General features: G+C 35.0%; 1 protein-coding gene and 1 long non-coding RNA gene across 2 annotated transcripts in view; one reads left to right on the forward strand and one right to left on the reverse strand.

Annotated features, from left to right (window-relative positions):
• LOC117333596 (protein retinal degeneration B-like) overlaps nt 1–26,853 on the forward strand; it is a 52,318-nt gene that overhangs the window by 19,203 nt on the left and 6,262 nt on the right. Inside the window, 12 exon segments of the mRNA XM_033892959.1 lie at nt 5,189–5,260; nt 10,182–10,286; nt 14,088–14,219; nt 14,538–14,715; nt 15,811–16,021; nt 17,429–17,993; nt 18,791–18,961; nt 22,087–22,233; nt 24,002–24,150; nt 24,472–24,597; nt 25,016–25,132; nt 26,170–26,315. Of these exon segments, the coding sequence (XP_033748850.1) occupies nt 5,189–5,260; nt 10,182–10,286; nt 14,088–14,219; nt 14,538–14,715; nt 15,811–16,021; nt 17,429–17,993; nt 18,791–18,961; nt 22,087–22,233; nt 24,002–24,150; nt 24,472–24,597; nt 25,016–25,132; nt 26,170–26,315 (2,119 nt within the window).
• LOC117333598 lies at nt 19,515–20,060 on the reverse strand. Its single transcript, XR_004533947.1, has 3 exons — nt 19,822–20,060; nt 19,594–19,779; nt 19,515–19,551 (listed from the first exon to the last, which is right to left on the reverse strand). It is a non-coding gene; the product is annotated as an uncharacterized LOC117333598 (long non-coding RNA).

Genomic DNA, 26,853 nt, shown 5'->3' on the forward strand with positions numbered 1-26,853 from the left:
TATGTATGTATCTCATAGGTACAGCTGGGTACAGTTACATATCATTCTGATTTGGATTAAAGTTTCCAAATCCTTTCCTAAAAAATAATGGATGCACATTTTAGTCAAATGATTATTTCTTTACTAATGTTATTTATGAAGTCTTAATTAACCCTAGACTGTTTATAGACAGTTCCTGATATATTCTGTGTACTGTTTCTCTTAGATATTTGTGTTATAAGAATGATACAGTAACTAACGGAAGGGTTTGTTATAATATTTATTTCAACAAAACAGAATAATGGAGACTTTATGGAAAAGGAGAAAATAGTGTCTAGGTATCCTTGGTACAAGTGTCTGGGTTTTCTGGGTACAAGTGTCTGGGTTTCCTGGGTATAAGTGTCTAGGTATCCTTGATACAAATGTATGGGTTTCCTGGGTACAAGTGTCTAGGTATCCTTGATACAAATGTATGGGTTTCCTGGGTACAAGTGTCTGGGTTTCCTGGGTACAAGTGTCTAGGTATCCTGGGTACAAGTGTCTAGGTATCCTGGGTACAAGTGTCTAGGTATCCTGGGTACAAGTGTCTGGGTTTCCTGGGTACAAGTGTCTGGGTTTCCTGGGTATAAGTGTCTTGGTTTCCTGGGTACAAATGTCTGGGTTTTCTGGGTACAAATGTATGGGTTTCCTGGGTACAAGTGTCTGGGTTTCCTGGGTGCAAGTGTCTGGGTTTCCTGGGTGCAAGTGTCTGGGTTTCCTGGGTACAAGTGTCTGGGTTTCCTGGGTACAAGTGTCTGGGTTTCCTTGATACAAGTGTCTGGGTTTCCTTGATACAAGTGTCTGGGTTTCCTTGATACAAGTGTCTGGGTTTCCTTGATACAAGTGTCTGGGTTTCCTGGGTATAAGTGTCTGGGTTTCCTGGGTACAAGTGTCTGGGTTTCCTGGGTACAAGTGTCTTGGTTTCCTGGGTACAAGTGTCTGGGTTTCCTCCATACAAATGTCTTGGTTTCCTCCATACAAATGCCTGGGTTTCCTGGGTACAAGTGTTTGGGTTTCCTGGGTCGAGTCTCTGGGTTTCCTTGGTACATTTTTCTGGGTTTCCTGGGTACAAGTGTCTGAGTTTCCTGGGTACAAGTGTCTGGGTTTCCTGGGTACAAGTGTCTGGGTTTCCTGGGTACAAGTGTCTAGGTATCCTTGATACAAATGTATGGGTTTCCTGGGTACAAGTGTCTGGGTTTCTTGGGTATAAGTGTCTTGGTTTCCTGGGTATAAATGTCTGGGTTTCCTGGGTACAAATGTATGGGTTTCCTGGGTACAAGTGTCTAGGTTTCGTTGATACAAGTGTCTTGGTTTCTTGGGTGCAAGTGTCTGGGTTTCCTGGGTACATTTATCTGGGTTTCCTGGGTACAAGTGTCTGGGTTTCCTGGGTACAAGTGTCTGGGTTTCCTGGGTACAAGTGTCTGAGTTTCCTGGGTACAAATGTCTGGGTTTCTTGGGTACATTTATCTGGGTTTCCTGGGTACAAGTGTCTGGGTTTCCTCCATACAAATGTCTTGGTTTCCTCCATACAAATGTCTGGGTTTCCTGGGTACAAGTGTCTGGGTTTCCTGAGTACAAGTGTCTGGGTTTCCTGAGTACAAGTGTCTGGGTTTCCTGGGTCGAGTGTCTGGGTTTCCTGAGTACAAGTGTCTGGGTTTGCTGAGTACAAGTGTCTGGGTTTGCTGAGTACAAGTGTCTGGGTTTCCTGGGTACAAGTGTCTTGGTTTCCTGGGTACAAGTGTCTGGGTTTCCTGGGTTGAGTGTCTGGGTTTCCTGGGTACATTTGTCTGGGTTTCCTGGGTACAAGTGTCTGAGTTTCCTGGGTACAAGTCTCTGGGTTTCCTTGGTCGAGTGCCTGGGTTTGCTGAGTACAAGTGTCTGGGTTTGCTGAGTACAAGTTTCTGGGTTTGCTGAGTACAAGTGTCTGGGTTTGCTGAGTACAAGTGTCTGGGTTTGCTGAGTATAAGTGTCTGGGTTTCCTGGGTATAAGTGTCTGGGTTTGCTGAGTACAAATGTCTGGGTTTCCTGGGTCGAGTGTCTGGGTTTGCTGAGTACAAGTGTCTGGGTTTCCTGGGTATAAGTGTCTGGGTTTCCTGGGTATAAGTGTCTGGGTTTGCTGAGTACAAGTGTCTGGGTTTCCTGGGTCGAGTGTCTGGGTTTGCTGAGTACAAGTGTCTGGGTTTGCTGAGTACAAGTGTCTGGGTTTCCTGGGTATAAGTGTCTGGGTTTGCTGAGTACAAGTGTCTGGGTTTCCTGGGTCAATGTCTGGGTTTGCTGAGTACAAGTGTCTGGGTTTGCTGAGTACAAGTGTCTGGGTTTGCTGAGTACAAGTGTCTGGGTTTGCTGAGTACAAGTGTCTGGGTTTGCTGAGTACAAGTGTCTGGGTTTGCTGAGTACAAGTGTCTGGGTTTGCTGAGTACAAGTGTCTGGGTTTGCTGAGTACAAGTGTCTGGGTTTGCTGAGTACAAGTGTCTGGGTTTCCTGGGTACAAGTGCCTTGTTTTGCTGAGTATAAGTGTCTGGGTTTGCTGAGTATATAATTTTTTGGAATATCAGTAGATTATTTCTTGCAAGTGGTTGTGGCTTGTCATAGAAAGTCATATGCATAATTATATATATTGTATTGTTTTATTGGAATTTTCATCTTGATCAGGACTCTTTTGTTTATCTATTTTCATGAATCAAATGTATATCAGTTTCAAAATAGTTGTAGCAGGTTTGTACATTGTATAGTTGATCCGTGAGAAACATTACTGGTACATATGTAGCTGCATGGTTCTGATAGAATGATGATATTGATGATAAATGCATGTTCATGTGGGCTTATAGTGTCAGGAAAATATTGAAAATTAAAGTGGAAAATTAGAAACTTAAAAACAAATTTGATGAGTTACTTGGAAATTTCAGACATGTTTATTCATTTGTCAGGATATACCCTGCAACTTTTACAACAAACATTTCATAATTTGTCGACATTTAAACATAATTTAAATCAATCTGGCATTATTTGCACTTTAAACTTGAACATTGTCATATTTCCTTTGGTGTATTTCTATGTATGCCAGAATTATAATAGACCTGATTATCTATATATATATACATGTATAATAAATCTATATAACTGTAAACTATTCATTATTAACTACATTATGTAATTATCTTTATGAATGAAAAACTTGAGTATCAGAAATTATAATTGTATATATATATATCTGTCAGGAACTAAATGAGGGGCCACGGTGGCCGAGTGGTTAAGGTGTCCCAACACTTTTTAACACTAGCCCTCCACCTCTGGGTTGCGAGTTCGAAACCTACGTGGGGCAGTTGCCAGGTACTGACCGCAGGCCGGTGTTTTTTTTTTCGGGTACTCCGGCTTTCCTCCACCTCCAAAACCTGGCACGTCCTTAAATGACCCTGGCTGTTAATAGGACGTTAAACAAAAACAAACCAAAGGAACTAAATTCTGTATAAATTACACACTTCACTATCAGAAACTAAATTCTGTATAAATTACACACTTCACTATCAGAAACTAAATTCTGTATAAATTACCCACTTCACTATCAGGAACTAAATTCTGTATAAATTATACACTTCACTATCAGGAACTAAATTCTGTATAAATTACACACTTCACTATCAGGAACTAAATTCTGTATAAATTACACACTTCACTATCAGGAACTAAATTCTGTATAAATTATACACTTCACTATCAGGAACCAAATTCTGTATAAATTACACACTTCACTATCAGGAACTAAATTCTGTATAAATTATACACTTCACTATCAGGAACTAAATTCTGTATAAATTACACACTTCACTATCAGAAACTAAATTCTGTATAAATTACACACTTCACTATCAGGAACTAAATTCTGTATAAATTACACACTTCACTATCAGGAACTAAATTCTGTATAAATTACACACTTCACTATCAGGAACTAAATTCTGTATAAAGTACACACTTCACTATCAGGAACTAAATTCTGTATAAATTACACACTTCACTATCAGGAACTAAATTCTGTATAAATTATACACTTCACTATCAGGAACTAAATTCTGTATAAATTACACACTTCACTATCAGGAACTAAATTCTGTATAAATTACACACTTCACTATCAGGAACTAAATTCTGTATAAATTACACACTTCACTATCAGGAACTAAATTCTGTATAAATTACACACTTCACTATCAGGAACTAAATTCTGTATAAATTACACACTTCACTATCAGGAACTAAATTCTGTATAAATTACACACTTCACTATCAGAAACTAAATTCTGTATAAATTACACACTTCACTATCAGGAACTAAATTCTGTATAAATTACACACTTCACTATCAGGAACTAAATTCTGTATAAATTACACACTTCACTATCAGGAACTAAATTCTGTATAAATTACACACTTCACTATCAGGAACTAAATTCTGTATAAATTACACACTTCACTATCAGAAACTAAATTCTGTATAAATTACACACTTCACTATCAGTTGTCAACTGAGATTTGATATCACCGTGAACTTTGATTATGAACTGTTCTGAACTGTTCTGAACTAAACATTTTTGTATAGTGTTCTGGTACTTCAGTTTACCGACTTGTGTTACACCGTGTCATGTTCTCTTCCTATGACAAGGACGGTACACCGTGTCATGTTCTCTTCCTATGACAAGGATGGTACACCGTGTCATGTTCTCTTCCTATGACAAGGACGGTACACTGTGTCATGTTCTCTTCCTATGACAAGGACGGTACACTGTGTCATGTTCTCTTCCTATGACAAGGACGGTACACTGTGTCATGTTCTCTTCCTATGACAAGGACGGTACACCGTGTCATGTTCTCTTCCTATGACAAGGACGGTACACCGTGTCATGTTCTCTTCCTATGACAAGGACCTACTGTTGATTTGGTTTCTGGCTACTGTCATCTGACATGTCTATTATCCTTTAAAACACTGATCTGTTGTAGCTACAACTGCCTGACTCCTACAGTATATTATCCTTTAAAACTCTGATGTGTACTAGCTGGAGGTTACTACACTTTAATGACCTGTCTGATTTCAGTAGGAATGTAGACTTAGCTATGGCTGGAGCTGAAGCCATTGGTTCCTTGTTTTTACTTTTCTAATTTGATTTAAAACCAGATGCCAGTTTTTGTGACTCTCAGTTTTCATCTGACCTTGGGTCAGATTCAGATGTGGATTCAGAGGATGAACGTAAGTAATTTACAACGGCAAGTCTTGATTGGTCAAGGCCTCGACCAATCAACATTAGACATGGTGTTGAATGAAGATAATAATTACCTCTTGTATATTCATAACAATTTTCCTTTGTTTTATTTTTCTCAATTTTTTTGAAAATAGTTTTCTTTGTTTTCAAATTTAAACATATGCATGCTTTCAATGTTTCATTTGGAACTGGGACAACTAAGTACTTACTTGTTCACACACATTTCCTTTTCTATCTATAACTTCACATATACCATGTTTTTCCTTTCAGATTAATGAGTTAGATTGAAGTTAATGCACAAATTAAATGAATTGAAAAAGACATTTCAATATTTTCCCTACATTCTTTCTGAACAGATTTAGATCACTATAAATCACAGTTAATAGTTTTAAGCTTTAACTGGTTGATATATTTCCGGTTTCCTTTTTACATTAATATAAATTTACATAGCTAGATTTGCATTGGCACATTTCTTTATTTACTTATTCATGTAATTTAACAACATTTTACTTTCTTTAAATTTAAATTCAGTGAAATTTATAATAAAAGTAAAAAAAAAGTCATATTTCAGCTGAAAATTAACATACATTATCTCATTTTAACAATTATGTTATAGTTTTAATTAAATTTTTATTTATTAATCTAATGGACCCCTACACTTTTGTGTGGTTTACACTACAAGACAGTTTCAATCCTAGCCCAACTCTAACCATCACCCCCTACCCTTCTCCTTCCTATCGGCAAAACCATTAGACTCACTGTCTAGTATATTTAGCTCACCTGGTCCAAAGCACCATGGTGAGTTATGCCATACCGTGACAACAGTGGCATCCAACGTCCGTCCGTCAACAAGTTAGTACCTTGTGAACACGATAACTTGAGTAAATATCAACCAAGTTTGATGAAACATGCAGCCAATTAACGACAAGATATCGGACGAGTTCGAAAATGGAAATTATTCAAAAGTAACTTACAGGGTTATCTCCCTTTGTAATAATATTATTATTGGACATTGTGAACATGATAACAGGAGTAAATATCGACCAAGTTTGATAAAACTTTGTATGCTGCCATATATCAATAAGATCTTGGACAAGTTTCGAAAATGAGTATTATTCAACTGTAACTTACAGAGTAATTGCCATTTGTAATCATATTATAATTAACATTTTTAGCTCAAAATACTTTTTCTTTGGCAAGAATGGCAGGATTTAGTCAACATGTAGTTTGAACCATTTTTGGGAGGGTCAGTTTAAAAGTAGGAAGATATTTCAAATTTAAATTAAATTAGAGTATTTTGCCATACTTACTGAAATATCCCAGGTGAGTGATGCAGGCCCTATGGGCCTCTTGTTGATATTGTTTTAGTATTTGATAAATCTTATATATGCAGTGTATATGTATTATAAATTACATGAGCCAAAGTCAATATCTATCCTCAAATCAGTTTCTTTGTCCAGGGACTAAATTTATACATGTACTAGTGATAGCTAAGGCTGCTTGTGGCTAAAAATTGGTCCTTTCCCAACTGTAGTTCTGTCATAGTTAGATATCTCAACAAATTACAGTTTACCCCTGAAAATTTCATTTCAAATTCATTAATGTTCCCTTCAGAATGAAAAAAACCCAAAACAAACAAACATAACAAACAATTGAAAAAAGCTCTAGTTACAGTGATCACCTGGTGACGGTATTATCAGAATATTAATACCTGTACATAGTACACAACAGATTCCCTGTGGGAGAAAAACTAGATCCAGCAATGCTTACTTTACAAGCTGAAATTGTCATGCTTTTTTCACTATGAAATTTTAATGAACAGCCTGGCATGCTAATTAACTTGGAACTGGTACACTGTAGGATAATATTGTACTGGTTCAATGTAGGATAATATTGTACTGGTTCACTGTAGGATTATTGTATGGTTCACTGTAGGACTATTGTACTGGTTCACTGTAGGATTATTGTACTGGTTCACTGTAGGACTATTTGATTGTACTGGTTCACTGTAGGATTATTGTACTGGTTCACTGTAGGATTATTGTACTGGTTCAATGTAGGATTATTGTACTGGTTCACTGTAGGATTATTTACTGGTTCACTGTAGTATTATTGTACTGGTTCACTGTAGGATAATATTGTACTGGTTCAATGTAGGATTGTATTGTCTGGTTCACTGTAGGATTATTATACTGGTTCACTGTAGGATATTATTGTACTGGTTCACTGTAGGATTATTGTACTGGTTCACTGTAGTATTATTGTACTGGTTCACTGTAGTATTAATATTATTGTACTGGTTCACTGTAGGATTATTGTACTGGTTCACTGTAGGATTATTGTACTGGTTCACTGTAGTATTATTGTACTGGTTCACTGTAGGATTATTGTCTGGTTCACTGTAGGATAATATTGTACTGGTTCACTGTAGGATTATTGTACTGGTTCACTGTAGAATTATATTGTACTGGTTCACTGTGGGATTATTGTACTGGTTCACTGTAGGATTGTTGTACTGATTCACTGTAGGATACTATTGTACTGGTTAACTGTAGGATTATTGTACTGGTTCACTGTAGGATAATATTGTACTGGTTCACTGTAGGATTATTGTACTGGTTCACTGTAGGATTATTGTACTGGTTCACTGTAGGATTATTGTCTGGTTCACTGTAGGATTATTGTACTTGTTCACTGTAGGACTATTTGATTGTACTGGTTAACTGTAGGATTATTGTACTGGTTCACTGTAGGATAATATTGTACTGGTTAACTGTAGGATTATTGTACTGGTTCACTAGGATAATATTGTACTGGTTCACTGTAGGATTATTGTACTGGTTCACTGTAGGATTATTGTACTGGTTCACTGTAGGATTATTGTCTGGTTCACTGTAGGATTATTGTACTGGTTCACTGTAGGACTATTTGATTGTACTGGTTAACTGTAGGATTATTGTACTGGTTCACTGTACGATAATATTGTACTGGTTCACTGTAGGATTATTGTACTGGTTCACTGTAGGATTATTGTACTGGTTCACTGTAGGATTATTGTCTGGTTCACTGTAGGATAATATTGTACTGGTTCACTGTAGAATTATTGTACTGGTTCACTGTAGAATTATATTGTACTGGTTCACTGTGGGATTATTGTACTGGTTCACTGTAGGATTGTTGTACTGATTCACTGTAGGATACTATTGTGCTGGTTAACTGTAGGATTATTGTACTGGTTCACTGTAGGATAATATTGTACTGGTTCACTGTAGGATTATTGTACTGGTTCACTGTAGGATTATTGTACTGGTTCACTGTAGGATTATTGTACTGGTTCACTGTAGGATAATATTGTACTGGTTCACTGTAGGATTATTGTACTGGTTCAATGTAGGATTGTATTGTCTGGTTCACTGTAGGATTATTGTACTGGTTCACTGTAGGATTATTGTACTGGTTCACTGTAGGATAATATTGTACTGGTTCACTGTAGGATTATTGTACTGGTTCAATGTAGGATTGTATTGTCTGGTTCACTGTAGGATTATTGTACTGGTTCACTGTAGGATTATTGTGCTGGTTCACTGTAGGATAATATTGTACTGGTTCACTGTAGGATTATTGTACTGGTTCACTGTAGGATTATTGTACTGGTTCACTGTAGGATAATATTGTACTGGTTCACTGTAGGATTATTGTACTGGTTCACTGTAGGATTATTGTCTGGTTCACTGTAGGATTATTGTACTGGTTCACTGTAGGATAATATTGTACTGGTTCACTGTAGGATTATTGTACTGGTTCACTGTAGGAATATTGTACTGGTTCACTGTAGGATTATTGTCTGGTTCACTGTAGGATAATATTGAACTAGTTAACTGTAGGATTATTGTACTGGTTCACTGTAGGATTATTGTACTGGTTCACTGTAGGATTATTGTCTGGTTCACTGTAGGATTATTGTATGGTTCACTGTAGGATTGTTGTACTGGTTCACTGTAGGACTATTGTACTGGTTCACTGTAGGATAATATTGTACTGGTTCACTGTAGTTTTATTGTACTGGTTCACTGTAGGATTATTGTACTGGTTCACTGTAGCATTATTGTGGCTTTTGCTGTAGCTTGTCGGAGGCAGCTGCTTTAGAAGATAAGATTTTGCCAGATAAGATTTATTGTTATTCTTCATATCAGGAATTTGAGAAGAAAGGAATTTGATGCTCTATGTCATAGTCTTGTCACAAAAAAAGCTATAAAATAAAAACAACATCTCAAAATTAAATAAATGATAGAACCCTGGAAATGTAAGTGTACCTATTTAACTACTCCTTTCAGCAACATTGTGTGCTCTTTGCATAAATATTTCAAATGTATTTTTCTCTATTTTACCCATTAATACCTCATGAAACAAATGATAAAAATATGTTGAAAAACAACTTATCCTATGATAAGTAATAGTAGATATAGTAGTTGATATTGTGCTAGGCATTGTGAAAAAAGCATGAATATTCAGTAGCCTGAAACAGGTGTCATTTGCATATTATAATCAAATGCCAAAACACACTTGTGTTGTGTTAATTGCTTTTCAGTGGACCAGATTCATTTAAAATAGATTTGAACACTAGATATTGCTGAAAATACTTTCAGTGGAAATTATGGTATATTAATTTGAAAATTCTGCCAACAGTTTAAAATATTTCATGGTATACACAAGCATTGAAATCAAGTTTTTTGTTAAATTTTGCATTTTTTCATGAATTATATGATACATATATTTAAGTATAAAACTGGATAGCAATGTTTCCATTACATTTAAATAAGACAAGAATCAAATTTCCTTAGACATGAAGTAACTACTTATTTTTATTCTTTCACTAAGTTATAAATTATCTAAACTATTCTATTTCAGAAGAGTCTGAAGGAGCTATGATGGTTCGATCCTCATCCAACGAACTCATCAACAGTAATGACGAATTCTCAGATGCTGTATCTACGATGTCATTTGATCCAAATGGTACGTAGTTATCGGTTATTAAGTGCTAAATTGTACATTGTTATTGTTATAAAGATCCAAATGGTATGTGGTTATTGTTATAAAGATCTAAATGGTACGTGGTTATTGTTATAAAGATCCAAATGGTACGTGGTTATTGTTATAAAGATCTAAATGGTATGTGGTTATTGTTATAAAGATCTAAATGGTACGTGGTTATTGTTATAAAGATCCAAATTGTATGTGGTTATTGTTATAAAGATCTAAATGGTACGTGGTTATTGTTATAAAGATCCAAATGGTACGTGGTTATTGTTATAAAGATCTAAATGGTATGTGGTTATTGTTATAAAGATCTAAATGGTACGTGGTTATTGTTATAAAGATCCAAATGGTACGTGGTTATTGTTATAAAGATCCAAATTGTACGTGGTTATTGTTATAAAGATCTAAATGGTACGTGGTTATTGTTATAAAGATCTAAATGGTACGTGGTTATTGTTATAAAGATCCAAATTGTATGTGGTTATTGTTATAAAGATCCAAATGGTACGTGGTTATTGTTATAAAGATCCAAATTGTATGTGGTTATTGTTATAAAGATCCAAATTGTATGTGGTTATTGTTATAAAGATCCAAATGGTATGTGGTTATTGTTATAAAGATCCAAATGGTACGTGGTTATTGTTATAAAGATCCAAATGGTACGTGGTTATTGTTATAAAGATCCAAATGGTACGTGGTTATTGTTATAAAGATCCAAATGGTATGTGGTTATTGTTATAAGGATCCAAATGGTACGTGGTTATTGTTATAAGGATCCAAATGGTACGTGGTTATTGTTATAAGGATCTAAATGGTACATGGTTATTGTTATAAAGATCCAAATGGTACGTGGTTATTGTTATAAAGATCTAAATGGTATGTGGTTATTGTTATAAAGATCCAAATGGTATGTGGTTATTGTTATAAAGATCTAAATGGTATGTGGTTATTGTTATAAAGATCCAAATGGTACATGGTTATTGTTATAAGGATCCAAATGGTATGTGGTTATTGTTATAAAGATCCAAATGGTATGTGGTTATTGTTATAAAGATCCAAATTGTACATGGTTGTTGTTATAAGGATCTAAATGGTACGTGGTTATTGTTATAAAGATCCAAATTGTATGTGGTTATTGTTATAAAGATCCAAATTGTACATGGTTGTTGTTATAAGGATCTAAATGGTATGTGGTTATTGTTATAAAGATCCAAATAGTATGTGGTTATTGTTAAAAGGATCCAAATGGTACGTGGTTATTGTTATAAAGATCCAAATTGTACATGGTTGTTGTTATAAGGATCTAAATGGTACATGGTTATTGTTATAAAGATCCAAATGGTACGTGGTTATTGTTATAAAGATCCAAATGGTACGTGGTTATTGTTATAAAGATCCAAATGGTACGTGGTTATTGTTATAAAGATCCAAATGGTACGTGGTTATTGTTATAAAGATCCAAATGGTATGTGGTTATTGTTATAAAGATCTAAATGGTACATGGTTATTGTTATAAAGATCTAAATGGTACGTGGTTATTGTTATAAAGGTCCAAATGGTACGTGGTTATTGTTATAAAGATCTAAATGGTATGTGGTTATTGTTATAAAGATCCAAATGGTATGTGGTTATTGTTATAAAGATCCAAATTGTACATGGTTGTTGTTATAAGGATCTAAATGGTACGTGGTTATTGTTATAAAGATCCAAATTGTATGTGGTTATTGTTATAAAGATCTAAATGGTATGTGGTTATTGTTATAAAGATCCAAATGGTATGTGGTTATTGTTATAAAGATCCAAATAGTATGTGGTTATTGTTATAAAGATCCAAATTGTACATGGTTGTTGTTATAAGGATCTAAATGGTATGTGGTTATTGTTATAAAGATCCAAATAGTATGTGGTTATTGTTAAAAGGATCCAAATGGTACGTGGTTATTGTTATAAAGATCCAAATTGTACATGGTTGTTGTTATAAGGATCTAAATGGTACATGGTTATTGTTATAAAGATCCAAATGGTACGTGGTTATTGTTATAAAGATCCAAATGGTACGTGGTTATTGTTATAAAGATCCAAATGGTACGTGGTTATTGTTATAAAGATCCAAATGGTACGTGGTTATTGTTATAAAGATCCAAATGGTACGTGGTTATTGTTATAAAGATCTAAATGGTACATGGTTATTGTTATAAAGATCTAAATGGTACGTGGTTATTGTTATAAAGGTCCAAATGGTACGTGGTTATTGTTATAAAGATCTAAATGGTACGTGGTTATTGTTATAAAGGATTAAATTAATGGTACGTGGTTATTATTATAAAGATCCAAATTGTACGTGGTTATTGTTATAAAGATCCAAATTGTATGTGGTTATTGTTATAAAGATCCAAATGGTATGTGGTTATTGTTATAAAGATCCAAATTGTACATGGTTATTGTTATAAAGATCCAAATGGTACGTGGTTATTGTTATAAAGGTCCAAATGGTACGTGGTTATTGTTATAAAGATCTAAATGGTATGTGGTTATTGTTATAAAGATCTAAATGGTACGTGGTTATTGTTATAAAGATCCAAATGGTACGTGGTTATTGTTATAAAGATCTAAATGGTACGTGGTTATTGTTATAAAGATCTAAATGGTACGTGGTTATTGTTATAAAAGATCTAAATGGTACGTGGTTATTGTTATAAAGATCCAAATTGTACATGGTTGTTGTTATAAGGATCTAAATGGTACGTGGTTATTGTTATAAAGGATTAAATTAATGGTACGTGGTTATTATTATAAAGATCCAAATGGTACGTGGTTATTGTTATAAAGGTCCAAATTGTACGTGGTTATTGTTATAAAGGTCCAAATGGTACGTGGTTATTGTTATAAAGATCCAAATGGTACGTGGTTATTGTTATAAAGATCTAAATGGTATGTGGTTATTGTTATAAAGATCCAAATGGTACGTGGTTATTGTTATAACGATTCAAATTGTATGTGGTTATTGTTATAAAGATCCAAATGGTACGTGGTTATTGTTATAAAGATCCAAATTGTACGTGGTTATTGTTATAAAGATCCAAATTGTACGTGGTTATTGTTATAAAGATCCAAATGGTACGCGGTTATTGTTATAAAGATCTAAATGGTATGTGGTTATTGTTATAAAGATCCAAATGGTATGTGGTTATTGTTACAGGGATCCAAATTGTACGTGGTTATTGTTATAAAGATCTAAATGGTACGTGGTTATTGTTATAAAGATCTAAATGGTATGTGGTTATTGTTATAAAGATCTAAATGGTATGAGGTTATTGTTATAAAGATCTAAATGGTATGTGGTTATTGTTATAAAGATCCAAATTGTACGTGGTTATTGTTATAAAGATCCAAATTGTACGTGGTTATTGTTATAAAGATCCAAATGGTACGTGGTTATTGTTATAAAGATCTAAATGGTATGAGGTTATTGTTATAAAGATCTAAATGGTATGTGGTTATTGTTATAAAGATCTAAATGGTATGTGGTTATTGTTATAAAGATCTAAATGGTACGTGGTTATTGTTATAAAGATCTAAATGATATGTTGTTATTGTTATAAAGATCCAATGTCATTATTGTTTTACAAGTACAATGTTCTAACTTAATGTACAAACATCACCTGTATATATCTTATCAGGACAGTTATCTCCCTTCCTTAGACAGTTAAAAGAAAATTAACTGAAAAAATTCTGAGAGATTTTTCAATGCAACACAAAGATCTGTCTTATATTCAGATTCTCCATTTGAGCGGCGCCTGACAAAGTACAAAATGCATTACCATGGTGACCGTAGCCAGGAAAAAGAAACATCTCCGCCTCATTCAGCAGGCTGTAAATCGAACATTTTGTTTTTGGTGCTTCATGGAGGTTAGTATTGTACTGTGGACATGGAGTAACTATTGAATGTATTTACCAAATTATTTGCAACACAAATTTTATTTTGTCAAATGTCTTATTTTGTGAAATATCGATAAAAAAAATGTAATATTTTTGCAGGATTCTGTAAAGTGTGAACAATGTGCTCTACTGGGCCAATGTTGATCTGACAGGTGTCTAGAGGAAGTTATTAAATGATTGGCCATGTTTCTTTTGTGTTTTAATTGGGAGAAGTTTCCTCAAATGAAGCATGTTTTTTTACACCAGAAAGTAATGCACATCAAATTGATCGTTTGTTTGACCCAACAGGAAGTGTGTTGGACTCCAGTAACCTAGAGCAAGCTTCCAAGCGTGTTGATTTTAACATGATCAAGTCAACATTTGAAACTGTGATACGTAACAATTACCCAGGAGCCCTTGGTCACATTGCGTTCCGTCTTGTTCCTTGTCCTCAGATTTGTAATGAGGCTCTCGGTATATTGTCCAGGTAAGTATTACTGTCCCCTATGTCAGTATAGAGGTCAGATGTCAAGTACACAAACAACTTGACATTGAGATAATTCTTTTCATTAAGCATTATATATATAAAGCCAGGTGTTTGCACAAGTCTCTAATAGTCTCATCACTAATTAACCATGTTAAAGATTACTATAATGTGCAGAAGTTTATTGCTGTGGGCAAAGGAGAGAAAGTTTTTAATAAATTTACTTTTGAGTGGAATAAATGGCAAAATTTGGTAGAACTTGACCTTTCTTAACCTATAATTAGACTAGGTATACTTGTTGTAATATAAATAATTTTGATCTTATATAGACCTTTATCTCATACATTGTGGTAATATGAAATTATGTGTTTACAGTGGTTTAAATGATCATGTTTTGAGTGTTTAAGTCTGACCATTCCCTTTCCCTCTCTCTTGCTTTCTCTTTCTAAATGTGAACTTTCTTCTTTTTCTATTTCCTTACATTTCTTGTTCTATCTTTCTTTTCTCTCACTGTGCTTGGGTTCTAACGAGCTTAAAACATACTCAACAATCATAAAATTTAGATTTGGAATTTTGACTGATTATTTTCAAGTATTTTTAAGAATAAGCCTACCATGTGCATATATTGTAACTATACAGAGAAAAATATATATGAAATGGCGATTTCTAAATAGTAATTAAAAATTAGTGTAAGAATGATTGGATATCTTTTATTGATATTCATTGATTATCTTGTATCAAAAAGTATAATTTGGAAAAAACCAATAGAATATTAAGCGTGTGTGGGAAAAGAAAGAAAAAAAAAGATGTGTATTTTATACATGTAAAAATTTTGAAAAATTAAAAATTAAAAAAAAAGTACACAAACATTGGATTCTTGGTGATCAGTTTTAACTCCACATGTTTATTACAATATTTTGAGCCTTGAGTCAGGAGCTGCCAGTACATAATATCTGTTTCTCATTGGTTAACTTCATGCTTTGCAGACAAAGGTCAAAGTTCATTAATGATATTTGAGTCTTTTGCAGGATATAATTAAAAGCTGAGCTACTTCCTGCTTTATATTTGTTAAAGGTAAAACTGTTCATTAACTTTCAGTGTAAGCCCGTACAGTTTTGAATCACACCCTCCATCAACTGGGGAGGCAGGAGTGATTTGGACTCAGGAGTTTGTTCCCTTGGGAGCCATCTCCTTATTTGTGACTTCCAACCCAGACTACCATGAGTATGTCAACAAAATGGTTGCCAAGGCCAATCTAGTCTATCATGAGTTTATGTTATCAGACGAGGGAAAAGGATTTACAGGACAGGTATGTGTCTATAGATCTCAATTGCAGATTTGACATTTTGCTCAATTCCTTTGGTTAAATTTGGCATTTTGTACCATTCTTTTGGTTAGATTTCCACTTTTTTTCTATTCCTTTGATCAGATTTCACATTTTACTTCAATATATTCTATACATTTATCTCCATTTTTCGGTTACACTTCACATTTTGCTCCATTCTTTGGTTAGACTTCACATTTTGCTCCATTCTTTGGTTAGACTTCACATTTTGCTCCATTCTTTGGTTAGACTTCACACTTTACTCCATTCTTTGGTTAGACTTCACACTTTGTTCCATTCTTTGGTTAGACTTCACATTTTGCTCCATTCTTTGGTTAGACTTCACATTTTGCTCCATTCTTTGGTTAGACTTCACACTTTGTTCCATTCTTTGGTTAGACTTCACACTTTGTTCCATTCTTTGGTTAGACTTCACATTTTGCTCCATTCTTTGGTTAGACTTCACATTTTGCTCCATTCTTTGGTTAGACTTCACATTTTGTTCCATTCTTTGGTTAGACTTCACATTTTGCTCCATTCTTTGGTTAGACTTCACATTTTGTTCCATTCTTTGGTTAGACTTCACATTTTGCTCCATTCTTTGGTTAGACTTCACATTTTGCTCCATTCTTTGGTTAGACTTCACATTTTGCTCCATTCTTTGGTTAGACTTCACATTTTGCTCCATTCTTTGGTTAGACTTCACACTTTGTTCCATTCTTTGGTTAGACTTCACACTTTACTCCATTCTTTGGTTAGACTTCACACTTTGCTCCATTCTTTGGTTAGACTTCACACTTTGTTCCATTCTTTGGTTAGACTTCACATTTTGCTCCATTCTTTGGTTAGACTTCACACTTTGTTCCATTCTTTGGTTAGACTTCACATTTTGTTCCATTCTTTGGTTAGACTTCACACTTTGCTCCATTCTTTGGTTAGACTTCACATTTTGCTCCATTCTTTGGTTAGACTTCACACTTTGTTCCATTCTTTGGTTAGACTTCACACTTTGTTCCATTCTTTGGTTAGACTTCACACTTTGCTCCATTCTTTGGTTAGACTTCACATTTTGTTCCATTCTTTGGTTAGACTTCACACTTTGCTCCATTCTTTGGTTAGACTTCACATTTTGCTCCATTCTTTGGTTAGACTTCACATTTTGCTCCATTCTTTGGTTAGACTTCACATTTAGTTCAATTTCAATCAATAAACATTGCTTTATTTTTTACACATTGACATTTTCTATCTCTTGAAAATATAAATTTTGACATGAGTCTATATTTTCTCTGGTTGTTTAGGGAGTGTTGACAGGTTTATTGTGTGGTTTGTAAATATGTAGACAGTAAATATTTAGTTAATGCTTCTTTAGTAAGAAATCAGATATGATTGCAGGTCTGTTTGCTCGCCGACGCTATGGGATCCTTGTTAGGGTACGACGCCTTATGTCAAGCCAACACTAACTACACTCGTGGCCTCAGTACATTTGACAGTCATTGCAGCCTCAATGACCCCGACTCCTCAGCACTTCGTCAAGAGCAGGACCATGATTCCACTCTCAAACGAGACGCTCAACCAGACTCATCCACCCTCAGGCGAGAGAAAGCACAGACCTCTGAGAAAATGAACATAGAAACATCACGACAGTTAAGTCACAGTGACCCAGATTTGTGCTTGTCTTCAGGAGGTTTGAGTGAAAAACAGTTCAATAAAAGTGATTTTGTGTCTTCTGAGTTTAAGCTGAGACGTCAGTGTTCAGCCAATGTACGCCCACAACAGACTCATCTCAGTGTCAGTGACAGTTCTAAGGAGGATTGTGGACGCAGGACTAGTATGGGCAGTTACAATGACGCCTCAGTAATTAAATTTGACTTTGATGTTTCCGATTTCTTTATGTTAGGTTCGCCTCTTGGACTCGTTCTGGCCTATCGAAGAATGTTTTTTGGAGATGATCGTAATTGTAAGTACAGTGTATCAATAGAATTCTCAATTATTCTGTACATATTAAGTTTATATACAGTACTGTATATAATATTACTGGATGCTAATGTGACCATATGGTTATGAATGCAGTTGGGCCTATGTCATTTTGTTGCTTCTCTACTTATCTCAAAGGGAGACCATCATAAAAAAAAAACCCATTTAGGTGACCTATGCTGTTCCAGGAATTTTTTTTACACCTCAATACCATAAATGCTTTATGGATTACATCTGTATTTAATATCTAAACAGCTACTATTTATATATTAGAATTTATATTTGTATTAAATGGAGGATTTCTAAAGCATTTAAGTCTGTATAAGTTGGTAAGGTTTGTTATGTTTATACCATACTCAACATTTACCCTATGACATTCATACTTGCATGAATTGAAAGCGCTAGTAGAATCAGTCATGAGTCACAGATTCCATGTAAGAAAATTTACCATACTGGGAATAATCATGTTCTCTTAATAGACATTGATGTACTTTCTGTGTTCTATAAATAGACATTGATGTACTTTCTGTGTTCTATAAATAGACATTGATGTACTTTCTGTGTTCTATAAATAGACATTGATGTACTTTCTGTGTTCTATAAATAGACATGTATGTACTTTCTGTGTTCAATAAATAGACATTGATGTACTTTCTGTGTTCTATAAATAAACATCAATGCACTCTCTGTTTTTCATAAAAAGAAATCTTTTATCCTTAAATAAACTTTGACATACTTTTTGTATTCTATATATAGCCATTGATATATTTGCTGTTACAGGGTGCCCATGCAGCCCTGCGTGCCATCAAGTGTACAATATGATCCACTCCAGTGATCCGACAGCCGCTCGGCTGGAACCAATGCTTCATACAAGTTTTAAACACATCTTCCCTATTAAAGTGCCACGCTATACAAAGTTTCCTGTTGGTGACGGAGAACCTATACATGTCGGTATGTAAAATAGAGCTTCTGACCCTGTCTGATATAAACAGTTATGTATCTCTAGGACGGAGAACCTATACATGTTGGTATGTAAAATAGAGCTTCTGACCCTGTCTGATATAAACAGTTAGGTATGAGTTATCTCTAGGACAGAGAACCTATACATGTCGGTATGTAAAACAGAACTTCTGACCCTGTCTGATATAAACAGTTATGTATGAGTTATCTCTAGGACGGAGATATCTGTCTACATCACAATGGGTATTTTTTTTAGCAATAAACTGTTTTAGATGTTTAGCCTTTAGAAAATGTGAATAACACCTACATTTCTGAATAACTAATCACTATTACTAAAGTTAGAAAATAGGAATATCACTTACAGAATAGATTTGTCAGTGAGACACCATATTTTGTTTCAATACAAGTACATCTTATGTTGGTTCAATTATTTGAGAAATCAATTGTTTCTGTTTTGATACAGGTACCTATATATAACTAACCTGATTAATGATACAGGTACCTATATAACTGACCTGATTAATGATACAGGTACCTATATAACTGACCTGATTAATGATACAGGTACCTATATAACTGACCTGATTACCTATATAACTGACCTGATTACCTATATAACTGACCTGATTAATGATACAGGTACCTATATAACTGACCTGATTAATGATACAGGTACCTATATAACTGACCTGATTAATGATACAGGTACCTATATAACTGACCTGATTAATGACACAGGTACCTATATAACTGACCTGATTAATGATACAGGTACCTATATAACTGACCTGATTACCTATATAACTGACCTGATTACCTATATAACTGACCTGATTACCTATATAACTGACCTGATTAATGATACAGGTACCTATATAACTGACCTGATTAATGATACAGGTACCTATATAACTGACCTGATTAATGATACAGGTACCTATATAACTGACCTGATTAATGATACAGGTACCTATATAACTGACCTGATTAATGATACAGGTACCTATATAACTGACCTGATTAATGATACAGGTACCTATATAACTGACCTGATTAATGATACAGGTACCTATATAACTGACCTGATTAATGATACAGGTAACTATATAACTAACCTGATTAATGATACAGGTATCTATATAACTGACCTGATTAATGATACAGGTACCTATATAACTGACCTGATTAATGATACAGGTACCTATATAACTGACCTGATTAATGATACAGGTACCTATATAACTGACCTGATTAATGATACAGGTAACTATATAACTAACCTGATTAATGATACAGGTACCTATATAACTGACCTGATTAATGACACAGGTACCTATATAACTGACCTGATTAATGATACAGGTACCTATATAACTGACCTGATTAATGACACAGGTACCTATATAACTGACCTGATTACCGACACAGGTACCTATATAACTGACCTGATTAATGACACAGGTACCTATATAACTGACCTGATTAATGATACAGGTACCTATATAACTGACCTATAATGATACAGGTACCTATATAACTGACCTGATTAATGATACAGGTAACTATATCACTGACCTGATCAATGATACAGGTACCTATATAACTGACCTGATTAATGACACAGGTACCTATATAACTGACCTGATTACCTATATAACTGACCTGATTAATGATACAGGTACCTATATAACTGACCTATAATGATACAGGTACCTATATAACTGACCTGATTAATGATACAGGTAACTATATAACTGACCTGATCAATGATACAGGTACCTATATAACTGACCTGATTAATGACACAGGTACCTATATAACTGACCTGATTACCTATATAACTGACCTGATTAATGATACAGGTACCTATATAACTGACCTGATTAATGATACGGGTACCTATATAACTGACCTGATTAATGATACAGGTACCTATATAACTGACCTGATTAATGATACAGGTACCTATATAACTGACCTGATTACCTATATAACTGACCTGATTACCTATATAACTGACCTGATTAATGATACAGGTAACTATATAACTGTCCTGATTAATGATACAGGTAACTATATAACTGACCTGATTAATGATACAGGTAACTATATAACTGTCCTGATTAATGATACAGGTACCTATATAACTGACCTGATTAATGATACAGGTACCTATATAACTGACCTGATTAATGATACAGGTACCTATATAACTGACCTGATTAATGATACAGGTACCTATATAACTGACCTGATTAATGATACAGGTAACTATATAACTGTCCTGATTAATGATACAGGTAACTATATAACTGACCTGATTAATGATACAGGTAACTATATAACTGTCCTGATTAATGATACAGGTACCTATATAACTGACCTGATTAATGATACAGGTACCTATATAACTGACCTGATTAATGATACAGGTACCTATATAACTGACCTGATTAATGATACGGGTACCTATATAACTGACCTGATTACCTATATAACTGACCTGATTACCTATATAACTGTCCTGATTACCTATATAACTGTCCTGATTAATGATACAGGTAACTATATAACTGACCTGATTAATGATACAGGTAACTATATAACTGTCCTGATTAATGATACAGGTACCTATATAACTGACCTGATTAATGATACAGGTACCTATATAACTGACCTGATTAATGATACAGGTACCTATATAACTGACCTGATTAATGATACAGGTACCTATATAACTGACCTGATTAATGATACAGGTAACTATATAACTGTCCTGATTAATGATACAGGTAACTATATAACTGACCTGATTAATGATACAGGTAACTATATAACTGTCCTGATTAATGATACAGGTACCTATATAACTGACCTGATTAATGATACATGTACCTATATAACTGACCTGATTACCGATATAACTGACCTGATTAATGATACAGGTACCTATATAACTGACCTGATTAATGATACAGGTACCTATATAACTGACCTGATTAATGATACAGGTACCTATATAACTGACCTGATTAATGATACAGGTACCTATATAACTGACCTGATTAATGATACAGGTACCTATATAACTGACCTATAATGATAATCTGTTACAGTGGAAACGATACAGAGTAACTTGTCACTGTTCATCAATAATCGCCGTGGCTCGGCAGGGCCAAGTCTCCAGCGACAAAACAGTGTGTCCAGTGTAGTTAGTCAGATCTCTGGCCTAGGAGAGTCCATGGTGTCCAGTATCACAAATGGTGAGAACTTTGACCTTTACTGAGATATCAGATATAGAGCTAATATATATATATATGTCTTGCTGCAAAATCTGACCAAGCAATGTGACTGTTATATATCTCTATAACCATAAGGCTTTAACCATAAGACATCTATAATGTTTGACCCTGTATGACCCTGTATAACCCTGTATGACCCTGTGTGACCCTGTTCGACCCTGTGTGACCATGTGTGACCCTGTGTGACCCTGCATGACCATGTTCGACCCTGTGTGACCCTGTATGACCATGTTCGACCCTGTGTGACCATGTTTGATTCTGTGTGACCCTGTTTAACCCTGTGACCCTGTATGACCCTGTTTGACCTCGAATTACCTCAATGTTTCGGTGACCAGTAAACGAGTAGTGTTGACTTTGTATGATGGTGTATGACCTGTATCACCCTGTATCACCCTGTTTGATTCTGTGTGACCCTGTTTAACCCTGTATGACCCTGTTTGACCTCGAGTTACCTCAATGTTTCGGTGACCAGTAAACGAGTAGTGTTGACTTTGTATGATGGTGTATGACCTGTATCACCCTGTATCACCCTGTTTGATTCTGTGTGACCCTGTTTAACCCTGTATGACCCTGTTTGACCTCGAGTTACCTCAATGTTTCGGTGACCAGTAAACGAGTAGTGTTGACTTTGTATGATGGTGTATGACCTGTATCACCCTATATCACCCTGTTTGATTCTGTGTGACCCTGTTTAACCCTGTATGACCCTGTTTGACCTCGAGTTACCTCTATGTTTCGGTGGCCAGTAAATGAGTAGTGTTGACTTTGTATGATGGTGTATGACACTAGATAACTTTCTATAATATATTCATGTATGCTTCAGTGACCAGTAAATGATGGGGCTACATATATTGATTTGTGTTGATTGTATGATCCTGTATGATGTATGACCCTGTATGATGTATGATCCTGTATGATGTATGATCCTGTATGATCCTGTATGATGTATGATCCTGTATGATGTATGACCCTGTATGATGTATGATCCTGTATGATGTATGATGTATGATGTATGATGTATGATCCTGTATGATGTATGATCCTGTATGATGTATGATGTATGATCCTGTATGATGTATGATGTATGATCCTGTATGATGTATGACCCTGTATGATGTATGATCCTGTATGATGTATGATCCTGTATGTTGTATGATCCTGTATGATCCTGTATGATGTATGATCCTGTATGATCCTGTATGATCCTGTATGATGTATGATCCTGTATGATCCTGTATGATGTATGATCCTGTATGATCCTGTATGATGTATGATCCTGTATGATCCTGTATGATCCTGTATGATCCTGTATGATCCTGTATGATGTATGATCCTGTATGATGTATGATCCTGTATGATGTATGATCCTGTATGATGCTGTATAATGTATGATCCTGTACTCCCTTGAGTCATTTCCATGTCTCTGTAACCTGTAAATGGGAGTATATATTGAAACTCGTGTTGGCATTATACAACCCTGAATGACCTTGAGTGACCTCTATGTTTCAGTGACAAGTAATTGACCTTGTACATGTACGACCTTGTATGACCTAGTATGATCTTGAGTGACCTTATTTGACCTTGTGTCAGCTGAACTCTTTATTATTGTGACCATTAAATAATGTAATACATTGTAATATACATTAAGACCTGTGTTGACCTTGTAAATGTACAACCTTGTCTGACCACGTATGATTTTGAGTGACCTTGTATGACCTCTATGTTTCAGTGACCAGTAAGTGGTGGGGTAATAAGCGTATCGACTTTACCCTATACTGTCCAGAAGTTCTCCACTCCTTCCCTACGTCAGCCTTGCCTCATCTCTTCCACTCCAGTTTCTGGGAATCTTCCGATGTAGCTGCCTTTGTACTTAGACAGGTAAGTTATGGAAACTGCACCACTTATAAACAATAATCTTGTCATGATGTTTAATATTGTTGTGGGAGATTAGCATTATGGGATGCATGTTACCAACACTATGATTTATGTAAAGGTACCTATAACAGTATCTTCATGTCAAAATGTCAATAACCAAAGTGTAAGTTTCAATATGTTTCCAAAACTGGAATCCCACAAAGAGTATGAATTATAATTAGGATATTTGGAATAAGAAAGATTTACATGTATAATGATTACAGCATTAAAATTTCAAATCAAACCTGAGTGAAGATTACTTTTTTTTTTTAATTTTCTTTACAGATTTTACGACATGACATCCTCAGTTTGGACATGGACAAAGACCTTGATCGCCTAACAGTCAGTCCAGAGTCCATCAATCTCCCCAGAGAAAAATGGCTGAAGAGGAGAACCACCATTAAAGTAAAAGTTAGTGTCTGTTACGTAGGTTAAAGGTTAGAGGTCATTACAGTCTGTTGTTGAGTGTGAGTTTTGATGTACATGTCTTGAAAATCTGAGGTCTGATGTACTCTTTAATTATTTCACATTCTATACATGGTATGTATTTTATGCTTCTTGCTTTCAGATGATACATGAATCATTTTTATTTGATATACATGTATTATAATTCATTTCAGTTTATTATAATAATTATTTGAATAATTAATTTTATTTATACATAAATATTTCCATATTTGGGAAAATACTCCTTATCAATGGTTGAACACTACCTTCAGATGACAATAAAACTATCAGTACTTGTTAATTGTTAGAAGGGAGGTTATCAAGTGAGCCAAGCAGGATAAAAAAGGTATACATTTAATAAATATTTGATGTTGATCTTTAGAATCTGCAGCCGAATCACCGAGGTAATGATGTCATTGTAATGGAGGACACCGCTCAGGAGTTCAGTGCCCGGTTTATGTATGGTTCTTTTGATGTCACCTCACTGTCAGGAGAAAAGGTAATGTACCACGTACAGTCAAGGTCGCATACAGTTAGGTCAAGGTCACATGTACCAAATCAATGTCTCTTACAGGAACATCATATATAGCAACATTATTGTTACATACAGAAAGGCCAAGGTCAACCAGGTCATAAAGTATGGTCAAGGTCACAGCAAGTTAAAAATTGAGGGGAAATGCTTTTACGATCACAGCTTGTTGTTCCAGCTTTATATACCATTCTGAAGTTTCTTCACTGTGTTGATTGAAGGAGCTTCTATAATTGTGGCAAGTGCTTCCATTCATCTCAACACTAAAGGAATATTTACCTTTTGGGTCCAATATGGGGAGGCAGAAGAGAAATTTACTATATTGCCAAGCCCAGTAATGCTTGGAAACTAAAATATTTGTGTCCAACATTTTAGACCTCTGATCTCCCCGACAAGAGAGTAAATGAGTATTGTTTAGACTTGTGAAGACATGGAATAACAACACAAACTCCGTAGTAAGGGTTTTCATTATATTTCTGGTAAATAGAGCCTACAAATATAAATATAACAAGTGTAAGTCCAATGGACATAGCAAATATAAAAGTAGGTTCTTTATATACATGTACTTTATATAATACGCATATATGATACTATATCATAGAAGCGCATTATATCTATTCATATATTTATATGTTGTGCTGTCTTACCAGGTAGTTGGGAACGATCAGTGGGGACTCATGTATCCTGGTCCATGTCATAGTTAGGAATGAACGTGCGAGGGATTGGGGAGTGTGTGAGCCGATGTGGCTGTGCATGCGCCTACGAGAATCCTCGAGATGCATGCACAGACACGGGCTTCATGATATACATTCCACTCTCATTCAGATGACAATAACATGTACACGTGGACAGGCTAGGCCCTGATCATGCATTGGGAAACCAATGTATACACACTGTCTACAATTGTTCAACATGAGTTGTTAATTTAATGTCTTCAGTTACTGTTATAATGATATTGATATATTCATTTGCTAGGCTAGTCTAAAATGTCATCTTTTCTTTCTCAGGTTGATGTCCATGTGATGGATCAGTCAACAGGGGAATGGAAATTTCTTGGAACAGCTGTCACAGACAAGCATGGCCGCCTCAACTACACAATCCCGGAGGATAAACGCTTACACCAAGGAATGCATTCAGTCAAGATTGTTGTAAGGTAACCATGGCTACAACATTGATCTATTATCTTTTGTTGTAAGGTAACCATGGCTACAACAGTTGATCTAATATCTATTGTTGTTTGGTAACCATGGCTACAGCAGTTGATCTAATATCTATTGTTGTAAGGTAACCATGGCTACAACAGTTGATGTAATATCTATTGTTGTAAGGTAACCATGGCTACAACAGTTGATCTAATATCTATTGTTGTAAGGTAACCATGGCTACAGCAGTTGATCTAATATCTATTGTTGTAAGGTAACCATGGCTACAACAGTTGATGTAATATCTATTGTTGTAAGGTAACCATGGCTACAACAGTTGATCTAATATCTATTGTTGTAAGGTAACCATGGCTACAACAGTTGATGTAATATCTATTGTTGTAAGGTAACCATGGCTACAACAGTTGATCTAATATCTATTGTTGTAAGGATAACCATGGCTACAACAGTTGATATAATATCTATTGTTTTATGGTAACCATGGCTACAACAGTTGATTCTTTTCCCTGGTAAAGATAGATGTATTAT

The sequence above is a fragment of the Pecten maximus genome, chromosome 8 (assembly GCF_902652985.1).
Source record: "Pecten maximus chromosome 8, xPecMax1.1, whole genome shotgun sequence".
NCBI lineage: Eukaryota > Metazoa > Mollusca > Bivalvia > Pectinida > Pectinidae > Pecten > Pecten maximus.